We start from the raw sequence: 20767 nt of genomic DNA, 5'->3' as shown, positions 1-20767 counted from the left end.
AGAGTTCACCAGTGAACCCATCCAGGCTGATACTTTCTGTTTTGGAAGGTTCTTAATTACGGATTCAATTTCTTTAATAGATACGGGCCTGTTCAGATTGTGTGTTTCTTCTTGGGTGAGTTTTGGCAGATTATGTCTTTTAAGAAATTGGTCCATTTCATCTAGGTTATCAAATTTGTGGGCATTGAACTGTTCACAATATTCTTTTATTACCTTTAATGTCCATGTCTGTAGTGACGTACTCTCTCTCATTTCTGATCTTAGAAATGTATGACAGCTGTCCTTTTTTCTTACTTAGCCTAGCTAAAGGCTTATTGGTTTTATTTATCTTTTCAAAGAACCAGCTTTTGGTTTTGTTCATTTTCTTTATTGATTTCCTATTTTCAATTCCATTGATTTCTGCTTTAATTTTTATTATTTCTTTTCTTCTGCTTACTTTAAATTTAATTTGCTCTTCTTTTTCTAGTTTCCTGAAGGTCAAAACTTAGATCACTGATTTTAGATCTCATTTTTAACATATGTATTCAATGCTATAAATTTCCCTCTAGAACTGCTTTTGCTGCATCTTATAGACTTTAATAAGTTGTGTTTTCATTTTCATTGAATTCAAAATATTTTAAAATTTCTCTTCGGATTTCTTCTTTGACCTATATGTTACTTAGAAGTGTGTTATTTAATCTCTAAGTATCTGGGGATTTTCTAGTTATCTTTCTGTTATCAACTTCTAGTTTAATTCCACTGTGAACTGATATTCTATGATTTCTAACATTTTAAATTTGTCAAGTAGTGTTTTACGACCAAGAATGTGGCCTAATTTGGTGAATGTTCCATGTGAGCTTGAGAAGAATATATTTTCTGCTTTTGTAGGATGAAGAAGTCTATATATGTTCAGCTATGTCCAATTATGTTGATTGATGGTTCTGCTGAGTTCCACTATGTCCTCAGTGATTTTCTGCCAGCTGGATCTGTCCATTTCTGATACAGAGGTGTTGAAGTCTACAACTATAATAGTAGATTCACCTATTTCTCCTTCTCCTTGTAGTTTTATTAGTTTTTGCCTCATGTATTTTGATGCTCCGTTGTTAGGCACATATACTCTATAAATTGTTAGATCTTCTTGGAGAATGACCCCTTTATCATTATTTCTGATAATCTGCCTTGCTCTGAAGTCTGCCCTGCCTGAAATTATTATAGCTACTCCCACTTTCCTTTGAATAGTGTGAACATGACATATCTTTCTCTAACCCTCTACTTTTAATCTGTATGTGTCTTTTACATTTAAAGTGAGTTTCTTATAGACAACAAATAGTTGGTTCTTTTTTTTAATCAACTTTGACTATGTCTGTCTTTTAATTAGTGCATTTGGAGCACTCATGTTTACAATTGTTGATAAAGTCGGATACCTACCACACTTTTTTTTACTGCTTTCTATTCATTGCCCTTGTTCTCTTTCCTATTTTTTCTCCCATTCTTTTTCTCTAATTTGTGGCTTTGAGCATTTTACATGATTCCGCTTTCTTTCCTTTTTTAGCATATTATACTTTTTTTTTCACTTTTCTTATTGGTTGTCCTAGAGTTTGCAATACACATTTACAACTAATTCAACTCCACTTTCAAATAACACTATACTGCTTCTCAGGTAGTGCAAGTACTTTATAATAGCAAAATATCCCTAATTGATCTCTCCTATCCCTTGTATCATTGCTCTTAATCACTTCACTTACACACAAGTATATATAAGTATACACACACACACACACACATAAGCATACATAATTGAATACATTGTCACTATTATTTTAAACAGACTGTTCCTTTCTCTTTCTTCTTCTTCTGGTATTCCCATTACATGTATGTTATGCCTTTTGCAGTTATTCTGCAGTTCTGGGATGTTCCATATTTTTTTAGTCTTTACTCTCTTTGCTATTTTAGTTTTGGAAGTTTCTACTGACATATCCTCAAGCTGAGAAAGTCTTTCCTCAGCCCTGTCCAATCTATCAATGAGCCAATCAAAAGCATTCTTCATCTCTGTTATACTATTTTTTATCACTCGCATTTTAAAAATTCTTTTTAGATATTCCATCTCTATGCTTACATTACTTATCTGTTCTTGCATGTTGTCTACGTTTTCTGTCACAGCACACAGCATATTAATCATTGCTGTTTTAAATTCATTGCCTGATAATTCCAACATCCCTCCATATCTGAATCTAGTTCTGATTCCTGCTGTCTCTTCAAAATGTTGTTGGGGGGGGGTTGGTTTTTTGCTTATTTGTTTGTTTTGCCACTTAGCATACCTTGTAATTTTTTGTTGAAAGTTGTATGTGATGTACTAGGTAAAAGGAACTCCAATAAATAGGCCTTTAGTAATGTGGTAAGATAGATATTGGAGGAAGGAAAGAATTCTACAGCCCTATGACTATGTCTCAGTCATTTAGTAAGCTTATGGCCATGGGCTGTGAACTTCACAAGTTCCTATCAGATTTTCCCCAGCTTTAAGTAGAACTAAATGGTTGCAGGGGACTGGAGTTGGGTATTTCTTTCCTCCACTGGAAGGTCAGAGAGGGATTAGAGTTGGGTATTCCCTTTCCTCTACACCCAAGGCTAAAGCTGCCCAGAACTGGGTATTTCCTTTCCCCAAAGCCAGTTAGGTTCTGATAAAACCTCATTGGTTAGGCTCCGGTAAAATCATTTTTCTTGAAGACAAGCCTTGTGAAGAATAGAACGCTCTGGTATATTTCAAAATGGCTACTTTCCCCCTCTCTCTAATGAAAGCCTGAGGGGATTTTTCTCCAATACTCACTGTGAGAACCTGATAAAGCTCCAAAAGGTAAAACTCATAAAAGTATGGGGGCAACCCCTGGAGTTTTTAGCTCTCAGACTTGTCCCATTGAGCCGCCAGCAATTTGTCAATTACAGTCTGGTTTTCTACCCAGGCACTAGTTCCCATGTAGGTTTCTGCTCATGGGTTTCTACTCTAGTAAGCAGTGATTCCCTGTATGTGTATGCCTGCCTCTCCAATTCTGGGGCAGCCACTTGCCCTATGACTTCACTTCTCTAATGGATCTAAGAAGAGTTGTCGATTTTTCAGTTCGTTCAGCTTTTTACTTCTTGTTAGGATGGAGTGGAGCCTTCCAAGCTCTTTCCATGCCAGACCAGAAACCAGAAGGCATTACATTGATTTTTAAATGTATTTTTTTCCCTAAGTAGGCTCCATGCCCAGCGTGGAGCCCAATGCAGGGCTTGAATTCACAACTCTGAGATCAAGACCTGAGTTAAGATCAAGAGTCAGATGCTTAACCAACTGAGCCACTCAGATTCCCCAATTCTTAAATGAATTTTTAAGTGTTCATACACATAGGTTTTCAGCACCAAAATTATTAGTAGCATGTTACACACAAAACCACAGTAACAAACTACTTCATTTTAAATATATCTACATCTATAATACTGCTGAATATACTATAATATATTGAAACTATGGTTATATTGTATTTGCAGGTTCTAATTTGATAATTTTACTGTAAACTACTAATTTTACAATACATATATATATATATTTAATCTAAATACTAACAATATAGTAGTAGGATGTATTTTTTTCTTATATATATGACAGATTAATTTATACATTATAAAGTAACATTCACAGGGATGATTTCTTAAAGATTACAACAAAATAAAATTTTTCAAAAAATATGGAAGCATGTTAAATCAGCTTTCACTGTAGTAATCAATAAACTGCACCTGTAATTATTAATCCATATCTACCTTGTTAGTGATTTCTTTTATATGTCTTCATCCTATACTACCTCAACTCTTAAATAGAATGAACTATGGGAGGGGTTCCTGGGTGGCTCAGTTGGTTAAGTGTCTGCCTTCAACTCAGGTCATGATCCCAGGGTCCTGGGATAGAGTCCCGCATCAGGCTCTCTGCTCAGCGGGGAGCCTGCTTCTCCCTCTCCCTCTGCCTGCTGCTCCCCCTGCTTGTGCTCTCTTTCTGTCAAATTAATAAAATCTTAAAAAAAGAAAAAAAAAAGAATGAACTATGGGAAATGAATGAAGAAAAATATTACATAGTTTTGTCACTTTGAAAATGGTATATATATATATAAATATATAAATATATGGTGTATATATATATATAATGATATATATATATGTGTATATATATATGTATATATATATATATGGAATCATACAAGATATAATTATTTGAGAGTGGCTTTTTTTCACTCAGGATAATGACCTCTCATGCATTCATCCCAGCAGATGTTTGCTTCAACAGTTCATTCCTTTTTATTGATGAGTAATATCACATGGTATTAATGTACTACAGTTTAACTGTTCACTTACTCTAAGATATTTTTGGTTGTTTCCACATTGGGGCTATTACAAAGAAAGTTTTCTAATAGGTGTATAGTGATACCTCTGTGATCTTACTTCGCATTTCTCTAATGTCTAGTAATGTTGACCATCTTTTCATATACTTATTTGTCATAATTTCATTTGGTGAAATGGTTTTTCATATCTTTTGGTAATTTTCTAGTTGGATTATTTGGGTTTTTAATGTTGAGTTTCAAGAATTCTATATAAATTCTAAATGAGTTTTCTGTAATATACACAATTTGCAAATAATTTCTCCCAGTCTGTAGCTTATCTTTTCAGCCTCTTAATAAGTGTCTTGCAGACCCAAAGTTTTTAATCTTCATCGTCTAATATGTCAATATTAGACAATCCTTTTATGGATCATGCTGTCACCATCATGTCTAAAACCTCTACAAACCAAGGCTTGGGTCCTAACGATTTTCCTTTGTTTACTTCTAAAAGTTTTACATTATGCATTTAAATGTGTGATCCATTTTGAGCTAATTTTTGTATAGGTGTGAGATACAGGCCAAAGGTTTGGTTTTTTGGGGGGTTTTTTTGTTTGTTTGTTTGCTTCAGCACTCTTATTTTAAAAAGACTACCCTTCCTACATTGAACTGCTTTTGTACCTTTGTCAAAAGTTGGCTGGCCATACATCCTCTATTCTGTCCCACTGATTTATGTGTCTCTCTATACACCGAAACCACCCAGCCTTGACTGTTGTAGCAATGCAACTCCTGAAATCAAGTAAAGTGATTATACCCATTTTATTCTTTTTACAAAATTGTTTTAGATATTACAGTTTCTATACCTTCCCATATAAATTTTTTAATAATCTCGCCTACATCAACACACACACACACACACACACACACACACAACCTTCCTGAGAATCTGATAGGAATTGGGTTAAAATTGTGTATCAATTATGACTATAAAGGGTACTATATTTTTAATTCCAGTTTCTATGTGTTCACTGTTAGTATGCAGAAATATAACATATTTTTGTATGCTGATTTTATATCTTGCAACCTTACTGAATTCACCTCCTAGTTTTGATTTTTTGGTAGATTCCAATGGTTTTATATGTGTAAACTGTTACGTCATCTTCAAATACAGACAACTGTATTTCTTCCTTTCCAATCCATATGCCTTTTATTTCCTTATCTTCTTGAATAGCACTTTCTAGAACTTCTGATATTATGTTTAGTTGAAGTGTGAAGGATCTGCCTTATTCCCGATCTTAAGGGGTAAAACATCCAGTCATTCACCATGAAGTAGGCCATTAGCTGTAAGTTTTCTGTAGCTAATCTTTACCAAGTTGAAGAAGTTCCCCTCTATTTCTAGTTTTTAGAGAGATTTTTTTTTTCATGAACTGGTGCTGAGTTTTTTAAATGCTTTAAATGCATCAATTGCAATGATCATGTGATTTTTCTTCTTTATCCTGTTACTGTAGTTGGATTACACTGATTGATTTTTTTTTTTAATTTGAATTCAATTAGCCAACATATAGTACATCATTAGTTTCAGAGGTAGTGTTCAATAATTCATCAGTTGCGTATAACACCCAGTGCTCATCACATCACATGCCCTCCTTAATGCCCACAGTGATTGATTTTCAAACACTATTCCAACTTTGCATTCCAGAAATCAACCCTACTTGGTCACAGTACATAATTGCTTTTAGTTACCGCTGATATCTATTTGCTAATATTTTGCTACATTCATGATAAATACTGGCCTGTAATTTTCTTTTTTGTACTGTCTGATTTTGTTATTAGGACAACACTGACTTCATAAAATGAACTGGGAAATATTTCACCTTCTTCTATTTTCTGGGAAAAAAATATGCAGAATTGGTGTTAATCCTTTAAAATTTTGGTAAAATTCTCCATTAAAACCATTTGAGCCTCAAGGTTTCATTTTAGGAGTATTTTAATTGTAAATACAACGCTCTTGATAGTAATAGGGTTATTCAAATTATTCACTTCATATTGGATGACAGTCTACGCTCTTCTACAAATTGGTCCATTTCATCTAAATCATCAAATTCACATGTATAAGGTGGTCTGTACTATTCCTTCGTTATCTTTTTGATATATCTGTGGGACCTGCAATACTATCCTATTTCATTACGGACAAAGTAATTTGTGTCTTCTCGTTTATTTTTCTGTCAGTCTTGCTAAAGGTTTATCAATTTTACTTACCTTTGCAAAGAACCAACTTTGTGTTTCACTGATTTTTCTCTATGGTTTTTATTTGCAATTTCACTGATCACTACTCTTACTTTTATTTCTTTCTGCTTGCTTAAGGTTTATTTTGCTCTTTTTCAGTTTTTTGGAGTGGGAGCTTAGAGTTTTTATTGACTTGGGACTTTTCCTCTTTTCTAACACAAGCATTTAGTGCTATAAAAATTTTTGTCAGCATGCTTTGGCTGTGTCCCATCAATTTTTTCCCCATCAATTTTGATATGTTCTTTGTATTCATTCAACTACATATTCAACAAACTGATGTCTGGTGTATATATACCCAGTACTGCTGTGTGTTCTTAGTGGATTGACTCTTATCATCATATAATGTTCCTCTCCGGCTCTAACCATTTTCTTTGCTCTGGAGGCTCATTTATGTTTTGTTTGTTCTCTCTGCTTTTTTTCATGTGTTTTCTTTTGCCTGCCTTATTGTGTGTTACTTTAACATTTTTTGGAATTCCATTTTGTTTATCTGTAGTTGTTTTTTTTTAGTGTATCTCTTTTTACAGCTTTTTCGGTGTTTGCTCTAGTTATTATATTTACATTAGACCACTGTCTCCTGGTGTCATCATTTTACCATTTCAAATGAAGTACAGAAAACTTATCTCTCTTTATATCCCTTTATACTCCCTCATCTATAACATAATTGTCTTAAATTTTTTCCCTACATACATTTAGAAATAGGTCAGTTAGAATTTTTGTTCAACCATAAAACATAATTTGGAACACTCAAGAGGAAAAAGAAAGTATTCACTCATTTTACCCTTTTCATTGTTCATTCTTCCTTCCTAATGTTCTAAGATTCCTACTTTTAATATTTCCTTTGTGTTTACAGAACTTACTTTAGCTATTCTTCTAGGATAAATTAACTAGTGGCAAATTCTCTTAGTGTTCCTTCACCTGAGAATGGCTTGACTTCCCCTTCATTTTTGAAGAATATTTTCACAGGATACAGAATTCTGGGTTGACACAGTTCTTTTCTTTCAGGACTTAAAAAATGGTGTGCTATGTTTTATGGACTCAACGGTTTATGATGAGAAATCCATTGTCATTCAAACTGTTTTTCCTCTATAGGTATTACCAGTGGTTCCCTCGCATTGCTTTCAAATTCTTTTCTTTGTCTAGTTTTTAAGAAGTTTGATTAGGAGGTGCCTTGCCATGGATTGCTTTGGATTTATCCTTTTTTTGGATTCAGCTTCTTGAATCTGTAGGTTTATATCTGGTCGTTACCTCTTCAAATATTTTTCAGCTTCACCCTCATTCTCCTCTTCATCTATGATCCTAATGACACGCAAGTTAGAATTTCTTATTTAGTCTCATAGGTTCCTGTCTCTGTTCACTTTTTCCCCCATTTTATTTTCTCTTTAGATTGGATAATTTCCATTGTCCTATCTTCAAATTCACTATTTGTCCTATTATTCTGTTTTTGAGCCCACTAAGGTTTGTTTTTGCCTCTCTCTAATTGTATTTTTCAGTTCTAAAGCTTCCACTTGGTTTTTCTTTATATCTTTCTATTTCTTTATATCTTCTATATCTTTGATTTCTTTGTTGAGACTTCCTATTTTTTGTTTGCTTCATATGTGGTTGTATTTGCTCACTGAAACATTTTTACGATGGCTGTTTTACACTCCTTGACAGACAACTTTAACATCTGTTTCATCTCAGTGTTGGTATCAGTTGATTGTCTTTTCTCAGTGATTTTCTTTTTCTTTTTTTTTAAGATTTTATTTATTTATTTGAGAGTGAGCGAAGGAGAGAGAGAGAGAGAGCATGAGCTAGGAGAGAGGCAGATGGAGAGGGAGAAGCAGACTCTCTGTTGAGCAAGTAGTCTGACATGGGGCTCGATCCCAGGACCCTGAGATCATGAACTGAGCCAAAGGCAGCCACTTAACCAACTGAGCCACCCAGGCACCCCAATTCTCAATGATTTTCTACAGAAACCTGGATATTTTGGATATTATAAGACTCTGCATCTTACAAAAATTTTTATTTTAGCATTCCTTCTCTGACATGATTCTGATGGAGGAAAGAGATAATCAGTTTGCTTCTCCCAGGCAGAGGTGGAAGTTCAGGTTCCCCCTTTGGGGAGGAAAATGATATCTGGGGGAGGAAAATGGGACTCCTAGTTACTGCTAGGTAGAGGTAGGAGTTCAGGCCTCTACTGATAACACCCCAGGTGGGAAGAGAGGTGCTTCATTACTGCTTCTCATGTAGCCTTCACTTTATACCATGTGGGAAGTGGCTTCATTACCACTGAGTAGTGGTCAAATTCTGAATCTCTACCAGGCCTCCTCTAACACTACCTCAGTGGGGAAGAGAAAGGGACCCTCTTTACTACCAGCTGGGACTAAAAGTCCAGGCTCCCAAGTAATCACAACTGATATGTGTCATTTCTGCCCAGTAGGGATAGAAGTTCCAGATCTCCCCACTTGGCCATTTCTGACACCATCCTAATAGAAGGGATTCAGCACCACACTGCAGTCTTGCAAGGATGGAATTATAGACACCTCACATGGCCCCTGCTAGTGGTACTGGGATAGTGCTGAAGTTTTTCTGTAGTGTTGGCTGGAGTAGAGTGGTTATTGTCTAAAAGTGTTCTGGCTTATGAAACTGCCCATTTCACAGTCCTTTGGCTAGAAAGAGCAGTTTTTTGTTAAGTTTGTTTTTTGTCTGTTCCTGTTAGCTTTGCTGAGTTACCCATTTCTCCAACAACCAGTCTGGAATATGTGAGGAAAACATAGTACAGGGAATTTACCACTACACGGTCATTGGATCCCATGGTCATTGGCCAGTCTTCCTTCTACTCTCTAGTTTCTAGTCTTCTTATTGTTTGTTTTCTGTATAACATCCAGAGTTTTAATTATACTAAGCAGAAAAAAATATGGAAAAGGATCTCTTTCTATAAGTAATTCCATCTTTCTAAAGCAAAAGTGCAACACTTGTAATTTAACATCATTTAGGCAATATTTTTGCCACACTGTTTAAATAAAGGACAAATTCCTCTTAATCCAGTTCAACCTAATGTTCTCTCGATGAGCAAATACCCAAATATTGATGCTTCTGTGTTCCCAATAAGGACACTTTATCTATATATCATCATAGAAAACAGTATTTAGGAAACTTAAAAAATAAGTATTTATTTCATACTCTTTTTTTTGAGAGAGAGAGAGAATGTGAGTGGGGGACAGGTGGGGCAGAGGGGCAGGGAGAGAGAGAATCCCAAGCAGGCTCCATGCCCAGCGGACCCTGATGTGGGCCTTGATCTCATGACCCTGAGATCATAACCTGAGCTGAAATTAAGAGTCAGAAGCTTAACCAACTGAGCCACCCAGGCACCCCTGTACTTATTTTTTAAGGTTCTATCAACATCTACTCAATTTGAACAATCTGTACAAATTTTCTCAAAAATGTTTTAGCTAAAATTATATTTTTCCAATGGCAAGTCAAACTAAGAATTCTGCCTGCCAAGCTTGAGATAAAGCTGAGAAGCTATCGTGATTACAAAATGCCAAGGCATTTAATGTAATTGTGTTTAGTTTTACAAAGTATGTGGCATCTCTTGTAACAACAATTTATCAAGCATCCTACTGAAGTTGTTTTTTAAGGAGTGGGAATGAATTTGAGCAATCCAGCTATCTTCACTGGTTGACCCTGCGAACACTAGACACACACCCACATGCAGGAGGATGTGACTACACACAACTCAGAAGAGTTAACTGGACATGAAGGGAACATATCTTGGTATTATTACCCTCTGCTCAAGTCAGTGTCCTCCAAGCCTTTTTTTTTAACTCTTTTTTAAACGCACAGGAAGTTGCAAAAAATAATAGAGTCCCATGTACCCTTCACCCAGCTTCTCCCAATGGTGATGTCTTATATAGCTACAGCTCAATATCAAGACCAGGAAACTGCCATTAGTACACTACTATTTACTAGACTATAAACATCTTTACCCTTTTGGTAGGTAAGTTATAGAATAATGAACTTTCTCAGAAACTCTCCCACATTTGGGCATTCTACTACCAGTCAAATGACCAATCCAGACTTCTAATTCAACTGCAAATTACCTGTATATAAACAATCCTTATATGCGCAATCATATACACACCTTATATATACGTACCTCCTGCACACAAACACAAAAGTTTGCAGGCACACATGCACGAACTTATGTGGAAACAATAGCAATCCATCCTTCTCATCAAAAGATTGGTTTTTCACTAATTTCTACTTTCCCTTGCTATTACTACCTGAAGACTATGTGTAAGTGAATCTGAAGGCCAAAAGAAATCTTTAGAAGGTATCTAATGTCGGGGCGCCTGGGTGGCACAGCGGTTAAGCGTCTGCCTTCGGCTCAGGGCGTGATCCCGGCGTTCTGGGATCGAGCCCCACATCAGGCTCCTCCACTATGAGCCTGCTTCTTCCTCTCCCACTCCCCCTGCTTGTGTTCCCTCTCTCGTTGGCTGTCTCTATTTCTGTCGAATAAATAAATAAAAAATCTTAAAAAAAAAAAAAGAAAAAAGAAGGTATCTAATGTCAAAATCTATCCAGTGCTTGAATTCTTTCTACAACATCCCCACCAATGACCCTTTAGCTTTGAATACCTCTAATGACAAAAAACAAGTAAGTATGATGGAATCCAGTCTGCCTTTGGTCACTCCTAATTCTTAAAAGGTATCTTTTTAATTGTTAGCTAAAATTTGGAAACTTGTACTCTTTTAGTTCTGGTTGTATCTTATGGGGATATTAACAAGCAAATCTTACCCTTCACTACCTTTTTTCCAGGAAAGCCATACATTCTGGTTTGCCTAAGGTGATTGTAGTTTGCACCTCTTCATCTGGGCATAATATACCCTTTCATCCTCAAGATTTGAAAAAAACATTATTTAATCATGTTATCCTGGGTAGTCCTCAAAAATATGAAGTACACACATGTTTTTATCAGGTAAACTATACTTCATTTTTTCAGCTATTCTTTGTATATGATTTTGAGGGCCCCTTCACTAGCCTTATCATTCTTGCTTCTAAATGTGCACCAGTTTATTTATATTCCAAGAGCCCTAATGCTTAAATTCCTTGTTGCATATATGTTAATGAAGGATTTTGTTACCCTAGTTGAAGAGGAAAAAGTCATTTATTTCCCTTTGAATACTAGACCAAGATATAGCTATGGATATAGTTATCCATAGCTATATCCAAGATATAGCTATATCTGTCTGGGTACAGATACCAGAGTGTCTTGAGCAATGGTACTAGGGAGCAGTCTCACATTACACCAGTAGGTGTCACTCTATATATGATATATTTAAAAGTATTTAAGTTTTCAATTTATTCCTTCAACAAATATTTATTAAGCACCCATTATGTGTCAAGCACGATTCTAGGCACTGAGAATACAGAGAATAAGAAAGACAAGATCTTGTTCTCATGGAGCTTACGGTCTAGATATTGATGAACAGATTTGATTTACTTGCTATTTAAAAGTCTGTAAAATCTTATTCCTAGGGACATTTTATTTTCCTAAGTTTATAGACAATAACATTCAAAATAACTCATAAAGAACAAATACTGCAATGAAACAGAATGAGAGAAACTGTGGTCTGTACAGGCTTAGATAAATATATCTTGTGTATTTGCCATTTCAATGTATTCAACACTGTTCTTCCAAACTTCCAGTTTCTAAAACCCAAATGGTAAAGAATTTATCTTAAAATAATTCAAATTTTTAGAAATCTAATAATGTTTTTACACAGAGTGACTCCTGTAAAATTTAAGATTATTTGCAAAGCTTATTAATTCCCAAATACATATTTCCTTATCTCTACTTACAAAGTTAAATGTCACCTTCTCAACACCAAACACACTTCCCAGGTTAACAGAATAAAGACAGTGGCAAATTGTGCCTCAGCAAAGAATTTAAGAACTCCTCCACTGCTGAAAGTGCTTGTTTGGATAAACCTGTGAGACTCACAGATATTACCAGGACTTCAAGGTGACTTACTCATGATTAGAGCATAGCAATGAAAGGTCATACTTTATCAAAATAAATACATCAAAGAGAGGGAACAGACACGACATCAAAAAAGTGTATTTGCTTGCACAGAAATCCAACAACCTAGGAACTATTCAGTTCCTATTTTGCTTCTCTGTACTCTCAAACAGAATGTTCTCCAAACTGAAAAAGCTAGGGAAAACATGGTTAAAGAAATATTTCAGGCTGAAAAGTACGACTGCTTAGAATTCTTGAAGTCAAAATTCAATTATATGAATTTATCTGAGAAAAATGATGCTTATAAGATTTAATAAGACACTGAGCGCTTCATGTAATATCCAATCTAACGTTCCCTTCGGAATACCACAGACCATTAGTTTCTGTCTAACTTACCTGAGATATGCTGTTTATTGTTCAGCTGTAGCAACAAATCACATGCATACCTAACATAAGAAGTACTCAATGGACGGTAAGTTATAAATGAACACTAAGGTGCTTCATAAAAGGTGGTTAATATTTTTAAAAAGCCTAAATTTATACCTTAATATTAAATAAAGCATTTTCTTTTACTCTGAAAGGTAAGGTGGTGGTTGATAAATACATATAAAACATGGTTTACTGTGTATGGTTTTTAAATTACACTTGTACGCTCTCAGCCAGTACTGTGAAATTTTGGCGTATCTGAGATGTCACCAAATTTGGGGAAACTCAATAGCAGATATCTCTGTTAATCTCTTTATTTTTATTCCAGATACAAAAGTATGTGTGTATGGGGGGGAGTGTACTAGGGAAAAAAATGCTTTTGGAGTCAGAAAGATCTAGGTGTGAATTCCAGTACTACCCTACACTAGCTATGTGACTTCTGGGCATGGAAAAAGCAGGGTTGTGGGAAGGACTAAGCAAGTTGTTTTATATAAAATGCCTAGTAGCCAGCCTGACACATAGTAGGTACTCAGTAAATGGTAGTTCTTAGGAGAGTGCCATTTTTCTTTTTGACTATACCAGTTAATGTTGAAAATTACTAACAAGTCTTTGTAACTAACAAAAAGTGTATCTTTACCCTGATCTACCCTTACTCAACTTGAATGCCAACAAATATGCACCCTCTCCTTTAGCTCAAATATATTTTGCATGACCTTACATGAATTGCTTAGATAAAAGCTTTTTCTCTTCTGCTTTTGTTATTTTAAAGTGCAGATGCATTTGAGTCATTTTCTCCTTTTGTTTCATATCCTTAAGATCCAAAGCTTCAAAGACATAATGTCAGCATGCAGTCGATTTATGACTGAACTCTTGAAGAGACACTGAAGAATTACCTTGTCAATCACCCCAAGGACTCTGAAGGCCTTCAGCTCCTCGGCAGGGCTCCTTAGGTTCCAAGGGGGCCTTGAACTTAGTGATCCTGGAGGCTAATGGAAGATATCAAAGATTATACATCAATCAGGGAGGTACTTGAAGGAAGACTGCCTGCTGAAGCAAATGCCAGGCCAAAGGAAACTAAATTTATCATAAATCAGAGAACGGAAAGATGAAAGGAGGAAGTTTCTGTTTGTCTGTAATGTAAAATAAAAAAAAATAAAATCAAAAAGAAAGAAAATCAAAAAGAAAAAGCAAGAAAAAAGTTGCAAGTAAATAAATCATGACAACATTGAAAACAAAATTTTAAAAAGAAAAAATAATGAGCTGGGATAGTTTCTAGAGCAATAATTCAATTCAAAACTGTACAGCTATAATGAAACTTTGTAACAAATGGAAAACTGAGCCAACCATCAATCACAACCCTATATTTACCCCAGATGGCTCAAGAGTAATTTAGAAGGGGGAGTACTAAAAAACAATGTAATAATCGATAAACTTGGGAAGAAAGGCAACACAAGTCATTCTCTCTAATCATAAAACTATAGTCCTTTAATATTACTTTATAAAAATATACTATGTATTTTAAGAGGACTGGCAGATTCAAGTTTAACCAGAAAAATTGTCAATAACGGTGAGAAATGAAGAAACTCCATCATATAAGCAATAATTGTTACAATCGTGGTTGTTTAAGCATAGAAAAGAGATGACTCACAAGTGAAAACAATTTTTTTAAAAAAATATTTCAACATGTGTGATGTGGAAAACTAGGTCTGTTGGCTACAAAAAAGATGGTGAAAACGGGAAAGGATATTTCAGGACCAGACACAATGAAAGAATAATCATAACTCCCCAGCCATTGGTCTTCAGTAAAGTACGACTTTAGTCTAAATAAACTCCAAAGACACCTCCCTTTGGTATTTACAACCAGAAGGCAATGTTATATTAATCTGTATAGTAAAATGGTAATGCTGCAAAGGATGACAGGAAACACAAAGCCTTTAATGTATCCTCAAAGCAGAACTGTTTGTTGTTAGAAGTCTATCAGAACATACAGGAAACACTGTTCTCCCCGTGAATGGAAGGTAAATATCCTGGTTAATGAAATGTCATGATTAACAGTTACTGAGATACCACTTTTGATACTTCAAGCCCTTGTGCAGACCAGTATCATTAGACACGGAGCTCCCTGAGAACAGGAAATACACCTTATTCATCTTCATACAGCACCTAGCATGTTAGTTGGAAGGAGAGAGGAAAACAGAGGAAGAGAGTAGGAAAACAACAGAAGGCAGTAACGCAGATAAATCAAGTGTCACTATTATCAGGAAGCGTAAGAGCTACTTGTGATTTTTGGTAAGAGAAATGCTGAGGAAAAGTTATAGAGGGAAAGAATACCTTAAATGATCCACTACCTTTACCTTTAAAAATATTGCCAAATGAGTCTAACATCCCTATGTCCTAGTTATTTATTTTTTAAATTTTTTTAAGTAGGCTCCATGCCCACCATGGAGACCGACGCAGGGCTTGAACTCATGACCCTGAGATCATGACCTGAGCTGAGATCAAGAGTCAGACTCTTAACTGACTGAGCCACCCAGCATGGAGCCTGATGCAGGGCTTGAACTCACGACCCTGAGATCAAGACCTGAGCTGAGATCAAGAGTCAGTCGCTTAACTGACTGAGCCACCCAGGTGTCTCCTATCTCCTATTTCTACCTTATACTTTCTTACTCACTGATGTCACTGGATCTTTCCGTTTCCAAAGAAAGTTTCTAATTCCCTGTAGCAATCTCAACAACAAAGAAGCAAACTATAAAATCTCTACTGCACCTTTCAGTGAATAATGACTGTGTGTCCACTATGTACATAATAACTGAGAAGAACAGAAACCATCAAAAGGCATGACTCCCTAGCTTCAAGAAGTATAATTTATTTGAGGAGATAAGCCAAATACAAGAAAAACTAAATAACAACAAAACAGTTTTTAAAAATACAAGACAATAGAGATAAGTCTCTAGTTCGTATATGATGTCTCAGAAAGAAGTGGAACTAAAGATGATTTTAAAGGTTATGCTGAAATTAGGTTAGGAAAAGGATATTATATATTGGACTGGAAGGAAACTGGCCTGGTGGGGAAAAAACGTTCACATTGTAGAACAAAGGAAAATAAAATTACACACCACTTAGGGCCAGTCAGTTTTCACAGGCCTTGAATGCCAGGTCTGGACCATATTCTCCAGAGTCTAGAAAACAAGTTTTTGTATGAGAAACAACCCAATGAAAACAGCGATTTAGTAAGGTTACTTCTGCAAAGATGGGAATGGTGAAATTGTAATGGGGAAAGACCAAAGGCAAAGTGATCATTAAAGTTCTCTTTCCACTTTAACCATCTATAAAAGTTTAAGATCAGAGAAATGAACAAAGAAAGATCATGAAATAAAATCATCAATAAAAAATCCTGTATTCCTTATATGCAGCATTTAAATTGGGTAGAATCCCTATAGATCTATTCCTTTTTTCAGATGGCAAAAGGAAACATAAATCCACAGAATTTTAAGAACAGAAAGAGACAGAGATCAAGTCCAACATATTCTCTCTCTTTTTTTTTTCAGATGAGAAAACTGAGAAGCGGCAAGGTTAAGCAATCTAAGATGACAAAACTAGATAATAGATAAGAGGGGATTAAATCTTACTTATAAAATAATATAACATTGTTTGGGGAAACTCCAGCCAATCCTAAGGGAATGGGGGATGGGAGAATATGGTGCATTTCTAGGAAACATGGCTGATTTCCTCAATGAAAAAAGTAAAATTTTCACTTGTATATATTAACTACTGTAACAGAAGATGCCTAGAGAAGCAAGGAGTGTTTGTATTTATCTCTACCAAAACAAAACACAGAAGGCGAGGTGGTGGGGGGAGGATACATGATGGGTCTTATACGAAAGTATGATGATCCAACAATCTTCAAAACCAAAGATGGCAAATACGTATCACTCCACTGCTCAAGCCCTTGGCAGATATCTCTGTTAATCTCACACTCTGTCTCATAATGCAGTGTTCTTGGCAGCAATTACCAGAGGATTAGAGTAAACACACCAATAAAATCTGTTTACTATTTCTGTTCTACATTCTCTAAATGGCTGAGTGATGCTTACCTTTGTTTTTGTTGATTTCTTTAAAGTTGCTGTTTATCCTGTCCACAGTCTTCTTCACTTGATATTAATCCCTGATCTCACTGAGATCTACCTCCATTCTTACCAATCATGAGTGCAGTACTTGTCAAACTTTAACGTGTTTGCACATCACCAGAGGACCTTGTTAAAAGGGAGATTCTGATTCGGTCAGTCTGAGAGAGGCTAAGATTCTGCATTTCCAACAAACTAACAGGTGATGCTGATGCTGCTGGTCCACCAACCGCATGTGGAATAGGGTTAGCTACCTGTCCTTAAGTAATGAAGAGTAAGTCACAATTTCGGGGGGGGAGGCTGGAGACATGGGGAGATAAGGGTAAAAGGAAAGCACTACAAAAAACATATCAAGAACCCACACTCTGAAACCTGAGGGCTAACTAGACTAGTTTCTGAACTTGGCTTCATCTGTAAAATTTTGGCTTTTGCCAAGACTTTCACTGGCAACTTATTAACCCTCCAACCCAGTTTCCTAAGCCTCCTTAGATCACATTTCAAGGATGTCTCTTCACTGCAGTTCTATTACTGAGGTGGATTGCCCCTGACTGCCATCGCTGCTTGAGCCATGTCTCACTAAGGGTGACATGACACAATACTCATTTTAAAATATTTTCTAAAGGAAAACTGAGAAATGTCAATAATACCAGTCAACAACTACAGATAAAGGACTGGTATCCAAGATCTACAAAGAACTTCTCAAACTCAATACACGAGAAACAAATAAACAAATCAAAAAATGGGCAGAAGATATGAACAGACGCTTTTCCAATGAAGACATACAAATGGCTAACAGACACATGAAAAAATGTTCAAATCATTTGCCATCAAGGAAATTCAAATCAAAACCACACTGAGATACCACCTTACGCCAGTTAGAATGGCAAAAATAGACAAGGCAAGAAACAACAAATGTTGGAGAGGATGTGGAGAAAGGGGTCCCTCCTACATTGTTGGTGGGAATGCAAGTTGGTACAGCCACTCGGGAAAACAGTGTGGAGGTCCCTTAAAAAGTTAAAAATTGAGCTACCCTATGATCCAGCCATTGCACTACTGGGTGTTTACCCCAAAGATACAGACGTAGTGAAGAGAAGGGCCATATGCACCCCAATGTTCATAGCAGCAATGTCCACAATAGCTAAATCATGGAAGGAGCCGAGATGCCCTTCAACAGATGACTGGATTAAGAAGTTGTGGTCCAGGGGCGCCTGGGTGGCACAGCAGTTAAGCGTCTGCCTTCGGCTCAGGGCGTGATCCCAGTGTTGTGGGATCGAGCCCCACATCAGGCTCCTCCGCTATGAGCCTGCTTCTTCCTCTCCCACTCCCCCTGCTTGTGTTCCCTCTCTCGCTGGCTGTCTCTCTCTCTGTCAAATAAATAAATGAAAATCTTTAAAAAAAAAAAGAAGTTGTGGTCCATATATACAATGGAATATTACTCAGCTATCAAAAAGAACGAGTTCTCAACATTTGCTGCAACATGGACGGCACTGGAGGAGATAATGCTAAGTGAAATAAGTCAAGCAGAGAAAGACAACTATCATATGATTTCTCTCATCTATGGAACATAAGAACTAGGATGATCAGTAGAGGAAGAAAGGGATAAAGAAAGGGGGGGTAATCAGAAGGGGGAATGAAACATGAGAGACTATGGACTATGAGAAACAAACTGAGGGCCTCAGAGGAGAGGGGGGTGGGGGAATGGGATAGACCAGTGATAGGTAGTAAGGAGGGCACGTATTGCATGGTGCACTGGGAGTTATACGCAACTAATGAATCATCGAGCCTTACATCGGAAACCGGGGATGTACTGTATGGTGACTAACATAACATAATAAAAAATCATTAAAAAAAAAAAATATCAGTCAACAAAATGCACAAAAGAAAAATATTTCAATATTATAGCAATTGTACTCAAAATCTACAAATATTCAGGAAAGACATGCATTCTACATATTAATTTTCATTCACACCTTATTTAACGGCATGACAAAAAATGTATTCACACATTAGAAACTACACAATCTTTTGTGTCCTAAATATAGACCATTTATTGTCTTTTTCTAAATTTCAATGATCTTGGTTTAAAATTCCTAGAGCCAAAAAGAGCAAAAAAGCTATTCCAAGTCTTTTCTGGGAAAATCCTCTTCTAATATTAATTCTTAAATCATCCAAAGAATCTCCAATTGAAAAAAAAAAAAAAGAGGAAAGAAAGAAGAGAAAAAGAACTTTATCTCCGTCAGTTAAGACTTCACCTTTACTTCAAACAAAGTTCACTTCCCTTTTTTTTGAAACCTGCCCCTTAAGTTTTCTTAGAGCCTATTAATAATGAAGTAATGAAGAAAACAAAGTGTGCTTTTGGTCCTTTCTGTCCTTTTTTAAAAAGGATATTACCATCAATGACTGGGAAGTTCAGAACTTTTATATTTACCACAAAAGAGTCTCATAAATAAATTCAATAAAGCAAAAGCTTAAATCATCACAGAAAACTCGGGTGGAATGAGTCATGACCTGGACTGCACCAATGGGGAAAATGACAATCAACACAAAACTGTAAAACCAGAAGGAATTCCTTTATTTTCCTAATCAACCAGGCTAGAAAGAAATATTTGCACATGGATTCTAGAGAGAAATCATATCTGCTTTACACAGAATTTAAGAGCTAAAAGGGCCTTAGAAATCATTTATACTGATCCTCTCATTGTGTTGGTTGAAACTGAAGCCCAAAGAGGGTTAAAGAAAGAAATAATGAATTCACCAAGCTCATCAAGAACCTCTAGAAGACATTTAAGTTAAATAATAGATAAGAAAATAATCAAGCATGCCCCTGACCTGACTAAGGACCAGGTTCAACAGCATAAAATACAGAAGTCAAATCAAAAGCAAATATTAATCATAAAAGAGAAACATCCTTGGTCTAGCAAGAAAAACTGTTCTCTTGCTTCCTTGCCTAAGAGTTGAAAAAAAATCCTAGCATATCAAATCTCATTCACATGGGTAGTCCTTTTTACACTTTTTGATACAAGCTCCCATTATTCCACATGACTCTTCCCATTCTCTCTAAATTTTGTATCCTCAATGAGGTACATATTTTGTGTCCTCAATTATACTATATAGGGTTTACAAAAGCAGAGATTGTGTCATTATCTTTTGTATAACTCCAAAGTATATCTAGTTTGATAACGTATATATAGGAAGTCCTAACCAATGCTTAGTGAATTCATACATAATCTAATACAACCAATTCTCCTGTATTAGATCTCCTTTGTTTTATTTTCATTAGAAGTTATGCTCGAAGGGAATTTCTGAATGATATACTTTATGGTTCCTTTCTCCAAGTCAAAAGCTATACAGCAGGCTTTATATATTTATTTGCTTAATAAATTATTGTTCACAGAAGTGATTACAGGAAACTATAACGGGCTGCATAAGTAGGGAGTTTGAAGGAGTAAGAATAGATAGAACATTCAAAGTTAACATTAATGGAAAGAATAAAATCCTAGTAATTTTCTAAAGCTGTTAGAATATTTACATACAAGATGAATTAGTAAAACAAGTAAGTTCATTAAGGCTATCCTATTTAATACTTTTATAATTGTCCCCCAAAATGGAAC

General features: G+C 35.8%; 1 protein-coding gene across 10 annotated transcripts in view; it reads right to left on the bottom strand.

Moving 5' to 3' along the window:
- RPS6KC1 (ribosomal protein S6 kinase C1) overlaps positions 1-20767 on the bottom strand; it is a 236120-nt gene that overhangs the window by 122410 nt on the left and 92943 nt on the right. For 9 of the 10 annotated variants that reach the window (XR_006777787.2, XR_006777786.2, XR_006777785.2 and 6 more), the window contains one exon: positions 13926-14018. The exons of the other annotated variant lie outside the window; for it this stretch is intronic. Coding sequence is in view for 4 of the 9 variants with exons in the window: in XM_045787882.2 (XP_045643838.1) it covers positions 13926-14018 (93 nt within the window). In the remaining 5 variants the exon portion in view is untranslated. The remainder of the gene's footprint in view (positions 1-13925; positions 14019-20767) is intronic. 10 annotated transcript variants of the gene reach the window in all.

This window comes from Ursus americanus, chromosome 2 (genome assembly GCF_024610735.1).
Source record: "Ursus americanus isolate L20-20 chromosome 2, mUrsAme1.1.p, whole genome shotgun sequence".
In the NCBI taxonomy this organism is placed as follows: domain Eukaryota; kingdom Metazoa; phylum Chordata; class Mammalia; order Carnivora; family Ursidae; genus Ursus; species Ursus americanus.
The sequence above is the reverse complement of the archived record's forward strand: the minus strand, read 5'-3'. Positions and strand labels throughout refer to the sequence as shown.